Raw genomic sequence first — 20732 nt, forward strand, 5'->3', positions numbered from 1 at the left:
GTCTAACATTGTCCATCACCATTGCTTACAAACATTTGTAAAGATACGATAAAATGTAAATTATGGAACTGGGGTAATGCGACCACCAAGCAAAAGTAATGACAAGCAAGTCAGAGTCAAATCAAATGGAACACATTTCATCTTCAAACAATAAATTCTTATTTCACATGATAAATTTCAGCATTTACGTCTGCTCTCATTACCGGTTTAGAGTGGGCTGTAAAAAAGGCATATTGAAAGTCCACAAACTGAGCTTTCTTCTTAAAGCCCCTTCTCCTCTCTGTGAGTAGGTGTCTTGTTCTCGCAAAAAAGAAGGGTTCACATTTTTTTTTTTTTACTTATCTTTCATTTTGAATATTCTTCAGATCTCCTTTTACAGCAATTACTTCCACTCAGAAACAATATCCTTTACAAGGGGTCATAACATTCACACGCTCTTAGGTACATGGTCAAGTCCTTAAAATTGTTAGCCATTCAGCTTGGTTTGGCGACTCCTTTTTAAGCCATTTTTTTTGTAATTGTTTTCTTTGCTGCTACCAGTAATATCTGTAATAAATACATATTTTTCCTACTGTGTATCACAACTGGTTTCATCCCTAGAATTGCAATCATAGGGTCTCTTATCAGTTCAACATTCAATACTTTATTAATATATATAAAAATGGATTTCCAAGAGTTATCTAACAATGGGCATTGCCAAAAAGTATGTGAGTGAGTAGCCATTGTCTCTCCACACCCCCTCCAACATTGACTTGATTGATTCAGATTCATTTTAGCCACAACTTGTGGTGTTCTGAAAAATCTGTTATTTATCTTCCATTGAAATTCCTTTGAAACTCTATAACTTAGTTCGAGCCGTAGCTCCCTAATCCACTTGTCTTTCGCATAAAATGAATTATCTTTTGTCATTGAAGCAATGATTCTATAAACATTGGTTATTGGTTTCCTCATATGTTCTCCACCCTGATTTTTTTAATAAATACTCTTCTAAAAGGGAGGGCTCTATCAATCTGTTCCAGTTTGGGTGTTTGAGTATGAAGCTCCTTAATTGTACATACCTGAAAAAAATCTGTTCTTGGTAATTTAAAATCGATTCTCAGTTGTTCGAATGATTTGAAGTTATTACTAAATAATTGGTTCACATTTTTAAAATCTGTTTTAAAGCATGACCCCCTGAATGACAACTGAGGAGTTTGTCCCCCCATCACTTACATTTGAGTCGCACTGGAAAGAGATCACGTCACGTCTATCTATGAGAAATAATTACAGTGACCATTAACTCATATGTACATGGACAGTATTTAAATAGCACTTTTCTAGTCTTAATGACTACTCAAAGCGCTATTACATACATTTTACCATTCACACCGAGGGTGCCATGCAAGCTCATCAGATAAACATTACACACATTCACACATCATCAGGAGTAATTTGGGGTTCAGTGTCTTGCCCAAGGACATTTAGACGTGAGACCGAAGGGCCAGGGATTGAACCAGCAACCTTCCGGATGGGATGCTACCACTCTACCACCTGAGCCACAGCCGCCCCATGTGAACCTTACGTGGTCAAGCACCAGCCTACACCCAGAGCTTCAGCAGCCCGACATCAGCATCTGGCCTCTGAGCTCCTCTGACCGGGTTCTGTTCCTCGCTCTCGGCTCAAGACTAAAGGAGACTGTGCTGTTGAGGTTGTTGCTCCTAAACTTTGGAACTCTCTCCCATTGGACCTCAGATCTGTGGACACTTTTAAAAAGCAGCTCAAGATCCATCTGTTTTGACTTGCTTTAGTTTAGTTTTTTTTTTATATTGTCTTTTGCTTTTAGCTTGATGTTTGATTTCAAGTATTTTGTTCTGTTGTGTACTTGCTATTGGGTTTTCTGTTGTAGCCTGGATTACTTTGGGACGACTGATTTTGAAAGGTGCTACAGTATATGAATAAACGTATCATTATTAACCTACATCAGAGACAATACTGTTATTAAGTTGAGTTGTAATGCTGTGAAAATTGCACGTTGCAGGAAATCAGTGATGAGTTGTTGCATTTAAATGTTCAATGCTGTGGTTTTGGTGGAAAGTTTGAGATGCACAATTAAAGTGTTTCATGACCTATTTCAGTGCTCCCCATGCAATTTTTTCCTTTGATGCATGGTTCTTGAGTATATAGTTAGTGTTACTGTGACCTAGAAAATAACCTCAAAGCAACCTACTTATAAGGTCCCACATTCAGGCAGGGTTCAATGAGGTCTTCAGTGAATCTTTTATTCTTCAAATAGTTTGCGTTGATTAAATATATTCTGCCTTTAACAGTAGTAGTACATGGTGAGACTCACCGAGAGCGGAGTCACACCTGTGTAACTTCCCATGTTGCACTGAACTCTTTGTTGTATCAAGGTGTGGCGATGGGAAACCCTATCACGTGTGACCTGACACCCATCATGTTTGTCTGTTGAACTGGTTTATAATTATCTTCAATTCTTTTGTTTTTATTCATATACATTATGCCAACATGCCGAGTGAAATTTGAGTTCCTATTCTATTCATTTGCATTTTGCTAACCAAAACTCAATAACATTATTCCATTTATATTGACAATTTTTGCATACTTTTTCAAACTGATATCTGTTAATAATAAACATCCACACACAAAAATCAGCACTTCTTCTGGTTGGTTCACATAGAGGTGAGTGTGTGTGTGTGTGTGTGTGTGTGTGTGTGTGTGTGTGTGTGCCATATCCCCCCACATCTTCCCCTTCTCTTGCATCGGGGAAAGTGAGGGGAGTTTTTCTGTGGTGGTTTGATATTTCAGGGTGGAAGTTTCCTGTTCCTACAAGGAATATAAGAGGAGGCTGTGATCACCAGCTGGGTCACAGCCTCTCTGACTCCACCTAAGACAACAGCTCAGCTCAGAGGAAGACATGGTGTCAATCAAAGCCACAGTGATGGGGATCACGATCCTCGCCGTTTGTCTACTGGCCACAAACGCATCTGCAGGTATGGACTGGGTATCCTCCATCTCTTTCTTTTTTTAAATAGTGTTTTATTAATTTGTGTTTTTATTGTTTGTTATTTTGTTTGTCAGTTCCATCCACACAAATCTGGCATTGATAAACAGACATTTTATGCTACTTTATACTTCTACTCCACTACATTTTGGAGGCATTGTTCTTTGTACTCCATTACATTTATTTGATAGCCTGAGTTACTTTGCAAATTTAGATTATTACAAAATATAATACATGTATTATCAAAGGTAAGCTACTCAGCAGTATATGAAGTAATAACAATTAGCACCACCTTTACCAGCTGCAACATTAAAATGAAATACACATGACTGCATCAATATTATAAACCAGTAATATAAAATATATGATTCTGAAATGGCCCATTTGGCATAATGAGTACTTTTACTTCTGGTACTTTGAGTATATTTCAATGCTAATACTTTTGTACTTTTACTTAAGTAGCATTGAATACCAACTTTTACTTGTAACAGAGTATTTTTTACACTGTGCTACTTTTACGCGAGAGGATGATCTGAATACGTCTTCTATCAAAATTTCACTTCATTTTTTAATTTTTAATTTTCCAGTATCATCTTTTTTCTTTTTTCCCAGTGCGCCATGGATGCTGTCGAAATTACATGGCACTCAAAATACCATTTGCTAACATCAAGGGTTACTCGGTCCAGACTGTCACAGAGCTGTGTCCTATCAATGCCATCATGTGAGTATCACTCCTTCTTAGCCAGAGAATTAATAACACACAAGACATACACCATTAGGATTCATCAGAAGTGTATAAATGTAAATGTAAAATAAATTTTTGATTCTTTCCCTTTTATTCTATAGTTTCCACACAAAGAGGGGTCAAGCATGCACCAATCCTGCTTTACACTGGGTGATGGACTATATCAACCGCTTAAGGTATAATGATTAGCAAAGAGATTGTGCAATATAACTAAGAAACAGCATCATTCTGCAGGCTGTGGAATGTATTTACACAAGAGCATGGCTAAAATTATAACTGGATCAATTCTCATTGCAGGAGTAAAGCACAATTGGTTCACATCAAGACCGCACAAGCGCAGGAATAAAGCTATTCTGCTTTTTGAAGAGGGCCCGACCAGTTTTTCTGCCTGTTATCCAGTAACCAGTGAACGCTTCAGTGAACTCCCGTTTGAAGCTAATTTAAAAAGAAAAAAAGTAACAGGCATCAGCTCAGTTTTAAGAGCCTTGTGTAATACATGTTTTATATTCTTTGCTTTTATAAAATATTTTATTTGTAGATGTTGTAATATAGAATCATTAAAGTTTTGTTTAAAAATAAAAATGGATAAATTGTGACAGCTCTCTGAATGAAAACACTCATCTCTGTGTATTGTATGTCACAGAACTAAAATTACCACACGTGTAAACTTCCTCGGCAGCATGCCGCTTCTATCTTATATCACTGGTTTGTTTTGTCCCGGTGAGAAATTCCAGCTCTGGAGTTTTTTTTTTGTGCCGTGATCAAAACACAAAGCGGTGAAAGTCCTGTGACATCAGCATGAGGAAGTCATACAAGTTGTTTATTTAAAGCACGTAGACCAGGTATTTCCTTGTTGAAACAAATGCTGACATCAGCCGTAATAGTGTAATAAAGTGTGCTGTTTAATTTATATATAGGTCATATTGTAATGATTTTCTGCAGGGACTGTTGTAAACAGTGGCCTGGCAATGCAAGACTATAAACAGTGTGTCCTTCAATTAAGGTACTATCATTTATTGAAGAACAATTTTAAGTACATATGTTTTAAACCTTTAAAAGGCCAGACATCCTTTACTTCTTGAAACAAGATTATTCTCTAAACCCCACCTTTGTTTAAAAGCGTAAAGAGCTCGCTATTACAATGTCACATAGAAAATAAATTCTGTATCTGCTCGTTACAACACATCCTTGAAGCTACCATATACTCATTTAAAGAAATATTCAACCCCAAGGTGTCACATTCTTTGGCGGCACAACATTTTTTGTGCACACTTTTTCCCATAGTCCATACTGCATGACATATTGTGTGTTTTGGAAAACCTTTGAATTACCCCGCTGCATCACAGCCATCACTTAAAAGACTCTTTATTTAATTTGTAAGATTTAAGGGAGACTATGTAACCTTTTCTGAACAATGGCCACTGTAGCCACATGGGACAATTATGGAATAATGGTGACTGATAAAACAGTAACAACAGCAGAGTATAACAGAAGCATAAGTAGAGAAGAGTTATGAATTCAGCAAAACCACTCAAATGTCAGCAGTAATATCTATCTATAGCTAACATCTAAACCAGAACAAATAAGGCTGCAGCTATAGGCCAAGGTATTGCGGGTGACGCAGAGGACAAGTCCCTTCAATAGTTAGAACACGTGCATTTGTCTCCCCCCCCAAACAAAAACATGAAAAGTAGCACAGGACTTTTATTTAGACAAACTGCTAACGCAACTCATAGACACAACGATGTTTAAACTTCGAACAGCAAGAATCAAGTAGCCTACGTGAGCATTGGCCTCAAATAAGCCAAGCTACAAAGAGCCACATGTCAGTGCAACATGTAGCCTAATGCAAAAAGTGTGACATGTAAGATGCACAGTTGAAGGAGGAAGTACCGTGACATTTCCACCATAAATTGATGAGGAAAAGGCTGAAATTGTTGCATAAAAATAGATCAGAATGCAGGAAATGGAGTGTTTGACGCTGACATTTTCTTAAGGAAGGACATCTTACCATGTGTCCCCCCCTCAGCATCAAAACCTCTGAGTGAATTACTTTCAGCAAGAGGGCTTCTTCTGCTTATGAAGTCAACTTTTCATTTGTAAAAGATAAAATGTGTTATTTTTACTTTCAAAAAGTTACTTTACAGAGGGCAAAACTTTTAAAACTATTCCTATCTTAAATTTAGCGAAGCGTTCGAAGCCTTTGATTGAGGGGAACCTGAACCTGGGGAATTTTTTTTAAACAATGACATACACTACATACATACATACACTTTGAGGCTGAGCATCTTGATTTCCTTTCCTCTCATCTCTATCTGTGTAGCTGTAAAATACAGCAGTGAGCTTGAGATTTTTATGGAAAGACAGCTTTCTACTTGCTTCAACTTTATTTATATAGTGCTTTAAATATACAAAACCAAAGCCAGGGTTACAAAGTCCTTCACGGTTAGTAAAGAGGTGATAAAAAGCATAACGTTATTTTTAAATCCAAAAAGTAAAAAGAACATTGTAGATCCAGGATCCAGAAGTTAAAATCATACTATAGGTTATACTGGGAAAAATAATAATGAACTGTCAACTATTTGTCATTTCCATATTACAGAACGATCCGCTTGTACATGAAGTCGTGTTAAAAAACAACAACTCTTTAAACACTAGATGGCGGTAGTATCCCTTCAAAGTGCTGTGAAATGATGTTTCAGCAACACTTTTATTAGTTTTGCTGTTTCAGTGCTCTTTGTGAGTGAAAATATTTTTTCACACAGCATGATCACACAATGATGTGGACTTTTAGCTGCATCTACACGCTATTTCCTCCTCTTTCAACATACAGAGGAAGAGGACATACTTTAAAGACTGAATAAATGAAACTTACATTTCCAACTCCACTATTATACATTACACACACATGCACAAACAGTACCTCATACAGGCAATAATGGAGAGATGTCATGGGCCCCGAGCATGGGGTTCGGTGCCTTGCTCAAGGGCATCAGCAGTGGCCAGGAGGTGAACTGGCACCTCTCCAGCTACCAGTCCACGCCAGGACTTGAATCTGTGACCCTCCGAGCCAAGTCCTTACAGACTGAACTATTGCTGCCCCCCCAACATCTCAACATTTGCACAACCGGGCTCATCATGGGCGGGTTTCAGGTCTTCAAAGTGCTGCGAAATGCAACACTTTTATTAGTTTTGCTGTTTCAGTGCTCTTTGGGAGTGAAAATATTTTTTCACACTGCATGATCACACAATGATGTGGAAATTTTTGCTGGAATTACACGCTATTTCCTTTTCGTTTAACACAAAAGAAGAAGAAGACATACTTTAATGAGAGATGAAAATGTTACACTCTCTTGTTATTACACATATACACATACAGTATATATGTCATGGCATCGGTGCCATGCTCAAGGGTACCTCAGCGGTGCTCAGGAGGTGAAGCTGCACCTCTCCAGCTACCGGTCCAGTCACCACCGGTCACAAAGCCAAGTCCCTACAGAATGAGCTACCCCCCCCACACCAATATCTCAACATTTGCACAATGTTCAGGTTGCAGGTCTTTGGAATGTGATTTTTTTGTATTTTAACTGCTAAAAAAGTATACTTTTATCATGGATGTGCTTCATGTCCAATCCCTGGCCATTAGCTGTTGGCAACACCAACAAAGCCGAACAAATGAAGAAATGAGCGTTTTCTCCTGTCGCATGAATCCATCCCACATGACAGTCTGAAGCCACGCTCGCAGCCACCATTACATCACATCCACTGTTCTGCACCACTGTACGGACTGAGTGCTTTTCTATGAATAATACAGAGAGACTGGGGAGTGGGGGAAATGGACTTGAGTTACTAAATGACAGAGGTAGTTTACTGTTAGAAAAAAGGAAGGATGGAGTTGGAAGGCTTTTCTGGAGTGAAACATCACTGAATACGAGTTATATGTAGATACACACTAAATAATCACATCAGACACTATTGCATGGATTCTGATTCAACTTTATTGAATTAATTCATGAATTATCACACTTTCCGCATTCCTACATATATCTCAACTGTGTGTTTACATTCCATGAATTACAGATACAGGACGCAGTGTCAGAGAGTTGTTACAGATGGGTACAAAGAGAAATGGCAGCAGCGTGGCCGGTCCCACACTGTCTGCAGGAAGACAAGGTTAGAGACTTGTGTTTTCCCATGAGGGAGCAGGCTGCTTGGGGATAGAAGGAAAATAACATATTGCGCTCCGAGATATCACACACACACACACACACACACACACACACACACACACACACACACACACACACACACACACACACACACACACACACACACACACACACACACACAGGAAACTCAAACAGATAATGAGACCTCAGTCAAAGAGGTGAAAACAATCTCCTTTCTGCATTTAAAAAATAAATGCTTATATCCTGTCACATTTGCAGCAACACTAGGAATAATATTAGAATACATATACTGAAAACTAGATAATACGTTTACTGGTGCTCTAATCTTTCCACCTTTTTGTGTTTCCCCATTGTCCTCCCTCTCTTTGTCACTCGCTCATTCTTGCCAGCACAGTTAACACAGAGTTAACAGAGCTCAGTATATAATTAGACAAACAAAAAAGAGAGAGGGATGAAACATCTAAAGGAGAAGAGACTCCAAATGATTACACATTCACTCCGCTTCCTTCCCCCTTGCTGCACACATAACCACCAATTAGAGGAGAAGAGGATGAGGACAAGCAAGCCGCCAGAAGTCTATTTATGTCTCTATCTCTCTCTCTCTTCCCCTGAAGACTATTCAGCGCCAGGGAGGGAGGAAGAGAGGAGAAAATAGAAGTGAAAAACAAGAAGTAATATAAATAAAGAAAACAAAGTGTTTCGCATCCGGTCGGCCGATTGGCTGAGACGCGAGTCAGGCAGATCTGGGCCACAGTTGCACTCATTGTTCAGTGAGCTTTTCTACACAGTTCAACCCAGCGACAGCAATGAATGTTGATTGTGACCTTTGGTCTTTGGGTACAGTGGAAACAGAGTGTCACTTTTGTACATGTGCGTCTTCGTCTCTCGATTTTTGCATGCACCCACTTGCCCTTTTGTTCATTTCTTTTTATTTATTTTTTTGCTCATTCCCGACGTCGTCGGAGCAAGCCTCGGGGCACAGTCAACGGTCGATGGTTTTTATGTGATCCATACCAAAACTCACCGACAGCGTTGAATGTTCACCGAGGCAAGCAGGGCTGTGACCGTGAGCCGAGCTGACAAGACGAGGCAGGGCGTAGAGGAAGGAGGACAGACAGAGCAGGGGACAGGGACAGTCACTCAAATCCCAGAGGACAGGTCGCACAGCAAAGGGACATAATGACACAGGACAGTGGCAGAATGAGTCCACTGTCCACAGGGCAAACATGGTTGGGTTGTTTTTTTTCATTCATTTTTTCAGAGGTTCTGCTTTATTGCCTTACCACCACCTCATTAATCAGAGGAACTTGAAAGTCTTTCATCTTCACTTCAAAATTGGCCGTAACAGCATCTGAAACACAGATGATGAGGAAGCCGTTAGCACTAACGTTGCACAGGATTTTCGCTTTGTTCATTTCCTTTTGTAGTATGCAGGCATGCAACTAATTTTGGCGTCCGTTCAGATATCGTTCTCTGAGATTTCTGCTAGAAGTGAACAGAACAGAATTTATAAATGACATTACAAATATTTAACAGCAACCTGTCTTTTTTTCCAGAAACAAAGTACTACTCTAAATCAGGGTCCCTTAGCTGAATGAGAGTCCCACATACAGTACAGGCCAAAAGTTTGGACACACTTCTCATTCAAATGTGTTTCCTTTTATTTTCATGACTAATTGTAGATTCTCACTGAAGGCATCAAAACTATGAATGAACACATATGGAATTATGTACTTAACATAAAAGTGTGAAATAACTGAAAACATGTCTTATATTTTAGATTCTTCAAAGTAGTCACATTTTGCTTTTTTATAAATAAGGGGAAAATTCCACTAATTAACCCTGACAAAGCACACCTGTGAAGTGAAAACCATTTCAGGTGACTACCTCATGAAGCTCATTGAGAGAACACCAAGGGTTTGCAGAGTTACCAAAAAAAGCAAAGGGTGGCTACTTTGAAGAATCTAAAATATAAGACATGTTTTCAGTTATTTCACACTTTTTTGTTAAGTACATAATTCCATATGTGTTAATTCATAGTTTTGATGCCTTCAGCGAGAATCTACAATGTAAATAGTCATGAAAATAAAGAAAACGAAATGAATGAGAAGGTGTGTCCAAACTTTTGGCCTGTACTGTATAAATTGTGCCGGATGGATGAAAATGAATGGCAGTGAATCCTGAAGCTTAACTGAATGGCTACCATTGCTACCTTTCCTATACTAAGCTTACCTTCAATGTGTGAATAAAATGTTTGTTTTTTTCACAAATAGGCCAATTTAGCTTTGCTATTAAAATGTTACATTCATGTTAATGTATATTTTTTTAGTAATAAACTTTATATAAATTATTTTTTTTAACATAATTTGGCTGCCCCCTGCACTAACTCTGAGGACCCCCCTGTTGAATAGCTCTGCTCTAAATAATCAACAAAACTGTTTTTATAGGTACTTAAAAAACGTAATTTGTCAATGCAATGAGCTACACAGACGAAATTCCAACAGCCTCCCCCATTTTGAGACGAAAGAAGTCAAATGGACAAAACAAAACTATTTGCATATATAAATAACGCTAAGATTAAGTAAGAATAATTATAATAATTTAAGTTAACTGACCCTTTAAACAAATATATAAATGTTTTAAATAAAACAAAATAAATGCACTTTTGTATAATAAGAAATAAAAGAAACTGTGGTTTGACATTGCTCAGAAGAACATAAGAGAAATATCTCCAAGCCTGACACGGTTATTATAGACATCTAGTCGGGAGAACAATGCTGCGATGTCCTACTGTGCAGCCAAGCTTTTCAGAGCCCAGCCATCGCCCCACCACTGGCTGAGAGCTCCCATTGTCAGAGGCAGGGCATAGCTGGGAAACAACTAGCGACAGTGTCCCTGCGCTCCTGCACAGACCGGGGGCTGACGTCAGGATGGTAAACGCTGATCTATGGTCATTCATTGCTCTGTTTCATCGGCTCAGGCTTTGCTGATGTCATTGAGCAGGCTAGACCTGCATCCATTACTCTGCTGAGGGAGGCAGACGTCAGCCTAGCGTGATCACACACTGGCTACAATGAATGAGTAATGCATCATGTTACCGCAGCTATAATTCAGAAGGTCATAAAATAGACAGTTTGGTTTTTGTCTGGGTCTTTGAATTATTGCCCCTGCATTCTTTCACGGCGTGCTTTCCTTCATGAATATGAGAAAATGTACAAATTAATTTGGATGATCACAGAAAAAGACATTTGTAGTCAAATAAAGTCCTATTAAGTAGTATCAAATGTAAAGCCAATCGGTAAATAAAGTTAAACACTATAAAACTAGTTTTTAGACCTCTTTCCTTTCTGTTTGCTTTTCTCCTGGTGTCTGAACAGCAGCATGTGAACTGGAAGTCTCTCTTCTCTCAGGGTGAAGCAGCGCCGATAAGAGACTTAATTCATAAGCCATATTACATCTTCCCTACTCTATCACAGTGTCTCACACACACACACACACACACACACACACACACACACACACACACACACACACACACACACACACAAACACACACACAACCATCACCCCACAATGAGACCTAAAACGAAAATTAGGCGGAGGGTCGAGGGAGAGGAGAAAAGTGGGGGCTTTGCCATGGCAACCCTAGTGTCAGCCAGCCATTTCTTCTTAATCCCCCCCAGTTCAACGTTGCGCCCTCTGAGAGACCCCCTCTCTACAGCTGAATATTTCTTTTGTGTATATATGTGTGTGTGTGTGTGTGTGTGTGTATGATCACAGATGGGGGAGGGATTGGGGTTAGAGGGGGGAGAGATCATAGCTAACCCAGCTTAAATGGGGAGCCAAGCTACAGGCCACAGAGTCTCAACATTACACCGGGGGTACAAACCAAAGATCAAATCACACACATATATATACACACACACACACACACACACACACACACACACACACACACACACACACACACACACACACACACACACACACACACACACACACATTTAAACAGTACATTGATGGAGGGAGATAATCTTTTGAAATGGCAGATAATTACATCATATGGCAAGCAGCCGGGCCTCCCCGAGCCTATCACCAGCAACTCTGCACTTTATTTTTTGCCATGAAAGTCTCGTGGTCTCTCGCTCTTGCCTGAGCAGGCCACTCTCCATTACTGACAAAAGTGGTTTTGGAGCAGTTGGTGTGGAGAGGCATCAGCTGCTAGACAAAACTAAAAGGTCTCTATTTGTTCCCGACAATAAAAGTCCCCCATCTTCGGAGCTCCTCCACAGCTGCAGCCAGATAGGCTTTCATTTCAAACTGCGGACTAAAAGAGAGCAATGTCTCCTTCCTCTACTGTAAGCCGATTTAGTGTGCAGGATAAAAATTCAGGGAGCTTTGTAGTCATCTTTCTGTGATGCCTCGCTCTCCACCAGGGAAGAGGACAAAAGAATGTGACACATGGTGAATATTCAGTAATAGAGGAACCAAGAATTTTATGAGGCCATTTTAATGATGATGTTCAGTATACCTCATAGAAAAAACGATCTTCTTCTTCACAGAGTCACAAGCATCAGGAGGCACTAACGGGACACCTACAGATAGAAGACAAAATCAGATGCAAACACAAAACAGTTAAAAGGCAATCTGACCATCTTTTTCACTAGAAAGTTTACTAATCAACGGACGATTATTGTCCAGTGCGTCCTCCGGAAATCCCAAAGCGCGCATCCCCCCAAGGCTGAGCGGTGGAAGCGGGTGGAGGAAGTGCCAGTGGTGTGTCTCTGGGGTGGTCTGATGTGGCCGTGGGCGAGACTTTAATGTAGCTGCATGTCCACTCCAGTGTATACTGTACAGTACATTCACCCGTAATGACTAACAGACCTGCAGTCTGCCTGTAAGGGCCTCACACGCCACTCCATGCCTACACATGCATATGCTCCACTTTAATGGCAGCCTTTAGACTTTATTTGAAGGGTGCTGTGGTGTGCAGAACATTTTTTCATAAGGGAGGAATAACATTGCTTTGAGGAGCTACAGTGCCCTCGGCCTAATATTTGACCCTGGTTAGTTTATTATATAAAGTGGCCATTTAAATCTATTCAAACTTTGGATAATTACAATTTGGCTGCTTTGTGGTGGTTCTTTTTCGAGCATATATAGATCCGGGCTTGCCAAACATCTGGCTGGGGTATTATATTCAGTTCTGTCTGAATGTTTGTGTTTAGCTCTATTTTAGACATGATATTTTTTTTAACTTATAAGTATTTATTTCTGTTTTTATTGCACTGTGACTAATGAGAAACAACTTTGTGTTTCTTCTGTGTATGCAAGTACTCAGTGAAATGACAAATAAAGTTATAGTTGATGTAAGTGAACTTCATATTGTCAGGCAAACGTGACCAATTCAAAGGTCTGTTCAGCTTCTGGCAAATTTATGTCCTTCTCCAGTGTAGCACTAAGTTGTACAGAGAGCTGGGCAATATACCAATATTATATCGTTATCATGATATGAGAGTAAATATCGTCTTAGATTTTGGATATCGTAATATCATAATATGGCATAAGTGGTGTCTTTTCCTGGTTTTAAAGGCTGCATTACAGTAAAGTGATGTCATTTTCTGAACTTACCAGGCTGTTGTAACTGTTCTATTATTTGCCTTTACCCACTTAGTCATTATATCAACATTCCGATGATTATTTATCAAAAATCTCATTGTGTAAATATTTTGTGAAAGCACAAATACCGTTGCATTATCGATATCTAGGTATTTGGTCAAAAATATCTGGATATTTGATTTTCTCCATATCGCCCAGCCCTAGTTTTACATTTGAACTATTGATACCTGAGGCGAACCTGACATGACGCAAATTATGAAACGGTGAAAGTGCTCCATGCCAATCTAGTATATTAGAGAGCAAAGGGCACATTGTAACACAAGGTGCAGAGTCTGTTCAACAAGTGCGAAGACATAAACCAAATACAAAGGCACAGAGTTGGTGCCTTGGGACTGACTGGCAGGGTGGGGTCACTGGGTGACCCTTGGCCTTTTTAACCCTGAGGAATGTTGTCATGCTGGTGCGTGTATTGTTCCAGTCTCCCCGAGGAGCCCCAGCAGTGTATCAGATGAATGTGAACGCTGAATGTTCCTAAGGGCTTCTCCTTTCCCTTCACCCTAAAAAGAACTTTTTCTCCCACTAATCCTCTCTTTTCTGCTCTTCATCCTCGGACTTCAACAAACAAAAGGTATCAACAGGTCTAAGAGTGGGGCTGTTGTTGTCAGTCTAAAGTGCACATGGATGCACAGAGGCCACTAACATGGGTGCCAGGCCTAAACGACCAACAGAGATGCAGTAAAATGCGTCTAAGAAGAAACATAAAAAACAAAATTCTTTGCCATATCGCTCATCAAATAAACCACTGTTTTTATTGGTCAAGGGTCCAGATCTAAGAGATGTGAGTGTCTTCAGGCAGTCTGAGAGTCTGGCTCTGGAGGAAGTCCCCAGCAGCAGAAGGAAACTGACGGATGAGAGAGCCAGACAGACAATTACTGGCCAGGTATGTCCTTTATATCCACCTAGGGCTGGTCAGAGGAAATGGAGTAATTTATGATGTCATAAAAAAGTGCCAGTAGAGAAGTGCCTGAGAAACAGGTTGTCTCTAGAGCTGGAGCCATAAAAGACTCCTGCGGCTTCCGCTCCCTCCCCATGACTACCACCCGAGATGATAACACTAGACCGAGCGAGAGATGCGTGCGCATAATTCAACTCTTCTGAAAACATGGAATATAATAATGTGGCAAAGTATTGTGAACGACTACCATACCAATGTGTCATTGGATAACACATTCCTGATAAAACTAGAAATGGAGAGTAGGCCTAACAAATGAATTTTTCTCAAGTACTTGTGAATGAAAAGAGTGTTGAGTTACTAGCACTTTCATTTCAATATTTTCATCATGTGGTACTTCATTATACTTGTCCTTGACAACATTTCAGCTGCATATATTTGACTTTTTCAGAACAATTTTACACATAACAAACTCATGACACATGGTGCATGAGACAGTGCATCAAGTAATTAATGCTAACGTATTCCAAATTGTAGTATTGTCACTATTGCATAAGTAAAAGATTTGAATACTATTATAATCAATAATTTTATCACTAACACTGAAAAAATACTTTTGGCTCACCTCATCCAGAATTCCCAGAATCATTTACATCATGTGAGCTTTTTTTTATGCTTCTCTCCCTCAATTCTGAGGCCTCCCTATACAGTTTAAACCACAACAACAGACCTTCATAGAGGAAACATCTTCAACAAGGGAAGTGCCATCTGTCGCCTCAAACTAAGCAGGTGGGAGGAAGAGAAAGCCTAAAAAACGTTGTATGTAGACATAAAGGACACCCATTCCTCTTTGCATGCATGCACACACACACAAACTCACATCCACACAAACATACACACACACACACAGCACTTCTCTTTTTACTACAAAAAGATAGACACACTCACAGTCTCAGTGCTTGTTAAAATAAAATAAAGGAAGAGAGAAGGAGGTTATTTGCTCTACAACCTCACTAAGGAGGTTTCCCATTGTAAAAAGGAGTGGCTGCACAGCCTCTGTTTCCTTTCATCCCACTTCTTGAGGCACGCTGCCTTTGTCTCATAGAGGATAGAACAACCAGCCTCCCGGCCACGCTACACTGGTCAAATACCTGGGAACTACCACTGGCCTGGTGGGAAAAACAACAAGAGGAGGAGTAGGAGGAGAGACAGAAAGAGAGAGAGAGGGGTGGGGGATAAGGTGCGAGTGTTAGTACGACGAGACTGACCAGCGGAGAAAAAAAGCACCTGTTAAATAAAACCTGTTATTAAATCTCAAAAGGAGAGAGGAGGACTGTTGAACTATGAACACCTGGCACCAAACTACACTTCAAAAAGATGTGAGACTTGTTGACACTGAGGAAAAAATGTTATGTATGATTTTAAAAGCTTAAATCATGACCACCTGTTTGTACTTTTCTTTCCTCTTTCTTCCTTAGTAAAAAAAGGTAGCAATTGTGTGTGTGTGTGTGTGTGTGTGTGTGTGTGTGTGCAATTAAGGACTCTGAGGTTAAGGAAGGCAGACCTAACGTGATTTTTTTTTCTTCCTTTTGCCTCCTTCCAATTCTGAACTTTCATGCCAGCTCAGCAGTATGAAGGAAGTTCCTGTATACGAGGCACTGTATAGGGGTGAAGCGAGTTTAAGTCCTCCCCAAACCCGACCGCAGCCGGGTGAATGTAAAGCTTTACGTTCCAGTCCACACGGACTGCCTCGGCAACCAGACCTCACTGTCACACCTCATAAAGCAGAGCTCAAGCAGCGGGTTGTGTTTAAGGCCAGGGGCGGGGGGGGGAGATAAGGCAAAATAAGGACAAATAAGTAGGAAAATAAGAATGCACCCATTCAAGAAACTAGAGAAAAGAGTGAAAAGCCCTTGACAATAGCTCTTTAGCTGAACTTCTGATGGCATGTCTCCAGTACGCTGAATAAGAAAATATACTTTTGAGACAAATTGCAGCAGGAAACATAAGAAAGTGAAAAAGCCATTGAGGGATTTTTTTAAGACCGTAATCCTCTCTCCTTATTTTGAGTTTTTGCTTAACTGTCGAGAGGGAAGCGCGGGCCCACAAGTTTATTTTCAACTAGTCCACAAAGAATGCCTGTCATTTCCTGGCGTTCCCCACTTCCATATGAAAGCCCCCTTTCCTTGAGGAACAATGGGAAAGATTCCAAAATTTCCATAGGGAGTTTCTTGCATGGCGGTACAATAGAGAGCATGTTGTGACAGAATTGAAACAGGCTGTTTCTCTCAGCTGTGACAAGATGGGGACTAATGCAACGTTTTTGTCTCACAGCTACCATACTTCATGATTAAAGCGGCAGCACGACAGCTGTAACATCTCCTAAATGAGCTGAGAGTGACGTCTAATGGCGGACCTGAATCTGTCTTTGACAACTCACTGGAATATCTCTTTTCTTCTCGTATCTAGGAAAGATTTTAGCGCCAGCTTCTAGATAAAAGGAGCTCCTGAAGCATCAAAAACTGTTTGGACGAGTGTCTGACTTTATTAAGCATAGAGGAGGGTTCAGATCAAATTACTTCAGAGTGCAGATGTTCAGAGTTTAACAGGTTTTAACAGGTTTCCCTCATATCCTCTTAACGTGTGTTTATAATTCATAAATGTACCTGTTACAGCTGTAACAGCAATAACGCAAACATCTACACACTGACACACCAGCCGTATGAGTTTCATAATTAACCAAAAGAACTGAGGTGGAAAGAGTTCAAATGTCACGTGCTCCTGAACGGGCCAATAGGCTCTTGAAAGCCACCTGGCTTGACCCGAGCAGACCTGAGCCTTTGGCTAGACAAGAGGTGAGAGGTCATCCACTCGACTAGATAGGCAGTATGTCAAGATGCCTGAGGCAGGGTGCAGAGTTCTCCACTGCCTAATCTTTCCATTTACCCAACACTGCAGCCGCACACTCGAGAGAAGAACAAACACACACATGTGCACACACGGGTTCCTGCTGCTATGAACTCATTTACCCCTTAACTTCATTTACCTGTGATGCATAAACACAAAGCAAGTGGGTATGTGGTCAACAGCTGCGATAGGATCTTCTGCTTTGGATCCATAGATTTACAATAAAGTCAGAGGTTTCTTCTGTATATGTATTTCATTATCCACTGGGCATCTATGCTTTTTATGTCTTCCAGCTGACTCAGAAATAATGATTTAAAAAGTTTGTATATTGTATTTCAATGATTTAAAAAAAAAAAAAAAAAAAAAAAAGCTAAGGGGTGGGGCAAGTGTGTAAGCATTTTTCTTCCTCCTCATTCGTGGGTTCCATGTTTGATGGCAGCAGGGAAAGAGCTGGGCGTCTGCTGGGAGTCGTGACGGTGGGAGAAGTGAGATGGGACTCCCTGATGCTAACCACATTACATTGTAACTGAATTAACTAAAACAAAAGGAACATTCTTTTATTTATTTATTTTTTTACATATTTCTTACTATGGAGGCTACAGATGATGTGTGGTTGAGAGACTCTCCACTGTGATAGCAGGCTGCAGCTCATCACATGTGCCTACGAGCTACACAGGAATGATCATCATAATTCAAACAGGAGATAAGATAAGCCAACATCCAGTCAGCCCTCTGCTCACATAACAGTAGCAGGCAGACGGTGGCTTTGCTCCATTCACTCAGCGCACCCTGATGACTCTCTGAGAGCAACTGCAAACTGAATTAAAGCCCTACAAGAGATATGCACTCGGTCACTCGCTGCTCTTTGCTGCGAGGGAGCGGGAGGATGCTGCTTTGTCTCTTCACCAGGGACAAAGTGAATTATATGCAACTCAGATCTGAGAGGGACGGAAGTGGTACTATCACAGCACATCAGCACCTATCAGTACTGTTCATCCATTGTGAATTTCATCGAACATAACAGTTTTCTACACTGGATTATACACAAGAAATTTAGGTACAAGCAGTTAAATGTCAGCATGAGGTAAAAATGTTTTGTTTCTTTTTAAATACAAAAACATGCTTTTTCATTTAAGCACACTGTGTACCATCCATAGCCAGTAAAATGTGCTGCACCAAGCGTCTAGACCTACTATATCCAAATGGCAGAAGAATTTATGGAGACTGCCTCATTAACCTAAAGGCATATTAGTGCTTGGCACAGCACGCTGAGAGACTAAAGCTTCTAAAGTCACCCTAAAGAAAGATAGTCTCAGCTGCTTTAAATTATCTGGAGGGTCAAAGCTGAGTGGCACATCAGAGCCAAAACTAAGTATGTAACGCTCGTGATGAAGTGTGTTTATTTGGTAAGTGCATCCTCTCAGAGTGCCCACCCTGAAAATGGCAGTCTGGCTGTTTTTGCCATGTGCTGGAGGCCCAAATTCCGGGAGGAAGTCAGATGCGCACAGGCTGTTTCCGAGAATTCAGGATGCGCAAAAGCAACGCTTGTGGTCTACTTGCACTATTCCAATTCCTGTCTACATTTAAAAAAAAAAAAACAGTCATGCATGCATTACCTCGCACTGCACACTTCTTTACGAAATATTTTAATTGCGCCGGTTTGTTTCAGTGCTAATTCATTTTCTGGCTACGTTACGCGCACATCCACACACCTAGATGGATCACGGAACATGAGTCACGGCTTGGCGAGAGACGGATGGCGGCTGTGAATGATCGCTGTCTGCTTTCTGCTCTTCAGGTGTCTCGCTCGGATTATTTGGGGGGGGGCAGAAGGGCTGCTGTAATGTCGATACAATGACAGATGGTCCGCACAAAGCCGGTGCGCATTACAGCTGAAAAATAATAGCCACCATTTATCAGCGTTCGCCGACTTTCAGGCCAAATAGAAACAGCAGACTCTCTGGTGAGTGGAATTAATCAAAGTTATATTGTTTGGGAGGCTCCCACCAGGATTCCTTTAAGCTGCACTGGCTATAAACATGTCGTTCAAACTTTCCCAGCAGCGGAAACTGCATGTATCTGTATACTGTGTAGGCCTACAATCGATGCGTCTCGCAAAGAAATTCGAAAAGTTGGGAAGTGTGCAGAAAAAAAAGGGTTGCACGGATCCACCGCCCTCGGAAATCACGTTTTTCCCTCGAGTCACACGGATGTTCTTATGAAATGAGCGATGAAAGACGCGCTTCTCTATCCGCTGGCATGTTTCACATGCGCTCATTTAAGAGACGTGAAGCCGCCTCATTAAAGCGCCAACCCAGACCCCATCACGTCACTTTCACAACCGTTCAATGTGCACATTATTTAGCACAATATCTACTGAATCACATTAAACGAATATAGGCTATTAAAGACGCATATCATTTCCCTTTAACTACAGCCTCACTTTGTACAGATTCTACTGGATTTAACAAAACAACGCCTCCCTATTTTTTTTTTTTTTTTTTTTTAGTTTCTATAGTTGCATTTAACATGATGGCATACTTACACAAATTCCCCTTCACCCGCTGCATGGAAATCAACAGGATTCACTGTCCTGTCGAGGTGGACTGATGCGATTTCTTCAAGTCTGCCACAGTGGGGATTTTCACTCTCATCACATCCGTCCGAGACCAACTCCTCACCGACTGAGCGTCCGGCTCTCTGATCCACAGATTACGTCTGTTTGAGAGGCAGGAGGGAGGGCATCCGGTTTACAGGGATCACCGGGAGGACCGGGATTGGCTCAGAGGAGATAGTTTGATAAAATGCGCGTCTGCCATTGGATGACGCTGAAAGGAGGATTGGGAGGGTCTGTCGTGTATTATTCAGGAGAAACCAGGGTGGGGAGACGAAGAGGAGGATACTCGGGGCAAAGCGGCGTATGCAGACAATGCCCTGTGTCTCAGAAATTCAGATTTCATTGGTGGACGCATCCACTAGAGTTTATGGCTTCCAATAATCTCCTCAAATGGACTAACAGGCAAAATTGGAGCACTTTATGATAACCAAAGAGTGTCTGTGGTAGCTATTAGTGTTTAGAAATGACCTCAGAGTTCTTAATATAGGCTCTGGGATCACTGTAATAATAACCCCATAATGGCAATTTCATGTAGGAAAAAAAAATGATGTAACATTAGAGAAAACCTTAAGATTTACACCATTACAGCAGTATAGCCTATATATATTTCTCTTTGGACTTGTTCTTTCTATGTTTGTTCTATTTTAAGATTAAAAGTAAATATGCTGGACTAACCAGATGGAAGAGGACAACTATAAATA

General features: G+C 40.6%; 1 protein-coding gene and 1 long non-coding RNA gene across 2 annotated transcripts; one reads left to right on the forward strand and one right to left on the reverse strand.

Annotated features, from left to right (window-relative positions):
- Positions 1-2887: 2887 nt before the first annotated feature.
- Positions 2888-4219, forward strand: ccl20a.3 (chemokine (C-C motif) ligand 20a, duplicate 3). Its single transcript, XM_028594039.1, has 4 exons — positions 2888-2990; positions 3614-3722; positions 3848-3922; positions 4044-4219. The coding sequence occupies exons 1-4, from the start codon at positions 2915-2917 to the stop codon at positions 4090-4092; spliced, it is 309 nt and encodes a 102-aa protein (XP_028449840.1). The 5' UTR covers positions 2888-2914; the 3' UTR covers positions 4093-4219.
- Positions 4220-7782: 3563 nt separating this feature from the next.
- LOC114565702 (uncharacterized) lies at positions 7783-20124 on the reverse strand. Its single transcript, XR_003693964.1, has 3 exons — positions 19960-20124; positions 12468-12531; positions 7783-9287 (listed from the first exon to the last, which is right to left on the reverse strand). It is a non-coding gene; the product is annotated as an uncharacterized LOC114565702 (long non-coding RNA).
- Positions 20125-20732: the final 608 nt, after the last annotated feature.

This window comes from Perca flavescens, chromosome 12, assembly GCF_004354835.1.
Source record: "Perca flavescens isolate YP-PL-M2 chromosome 12, PFLA_1.0, whole genome shotgun sequence".
Taxonomy (NCBI): domain Eukaryota; kingdom Metazoa; phylum Chordata; class Actinopteri; order Perciformes; family Percidae; genus Perca; species Perca flavescens.

Excerpts from the sequence above, each read along its gene's own strand:
- ccl20a.3 (XM_028594039.1), top strand. The coding sequence starts at position 2,915 with ATGGTGTCAATCAAAGCCACAGTGATGGGGATCACGATCCTCGCCGTT. Across the intron at positions 2,991-3,613 it reads GGCCACAAACGCATCTGCAG|TGCGCCATGGATGCTGTCGA; the intron begins GTATGGACTGGG and ends CTTTTTTCCCAG. Across the intron at positions 3,923-4,043 it reads GACTATATCAACCGCTTAAG|GAGTAAAGCACAATTGGTTC; the intron begins GTATAATGATTA and ends TTCTCATTGCAG.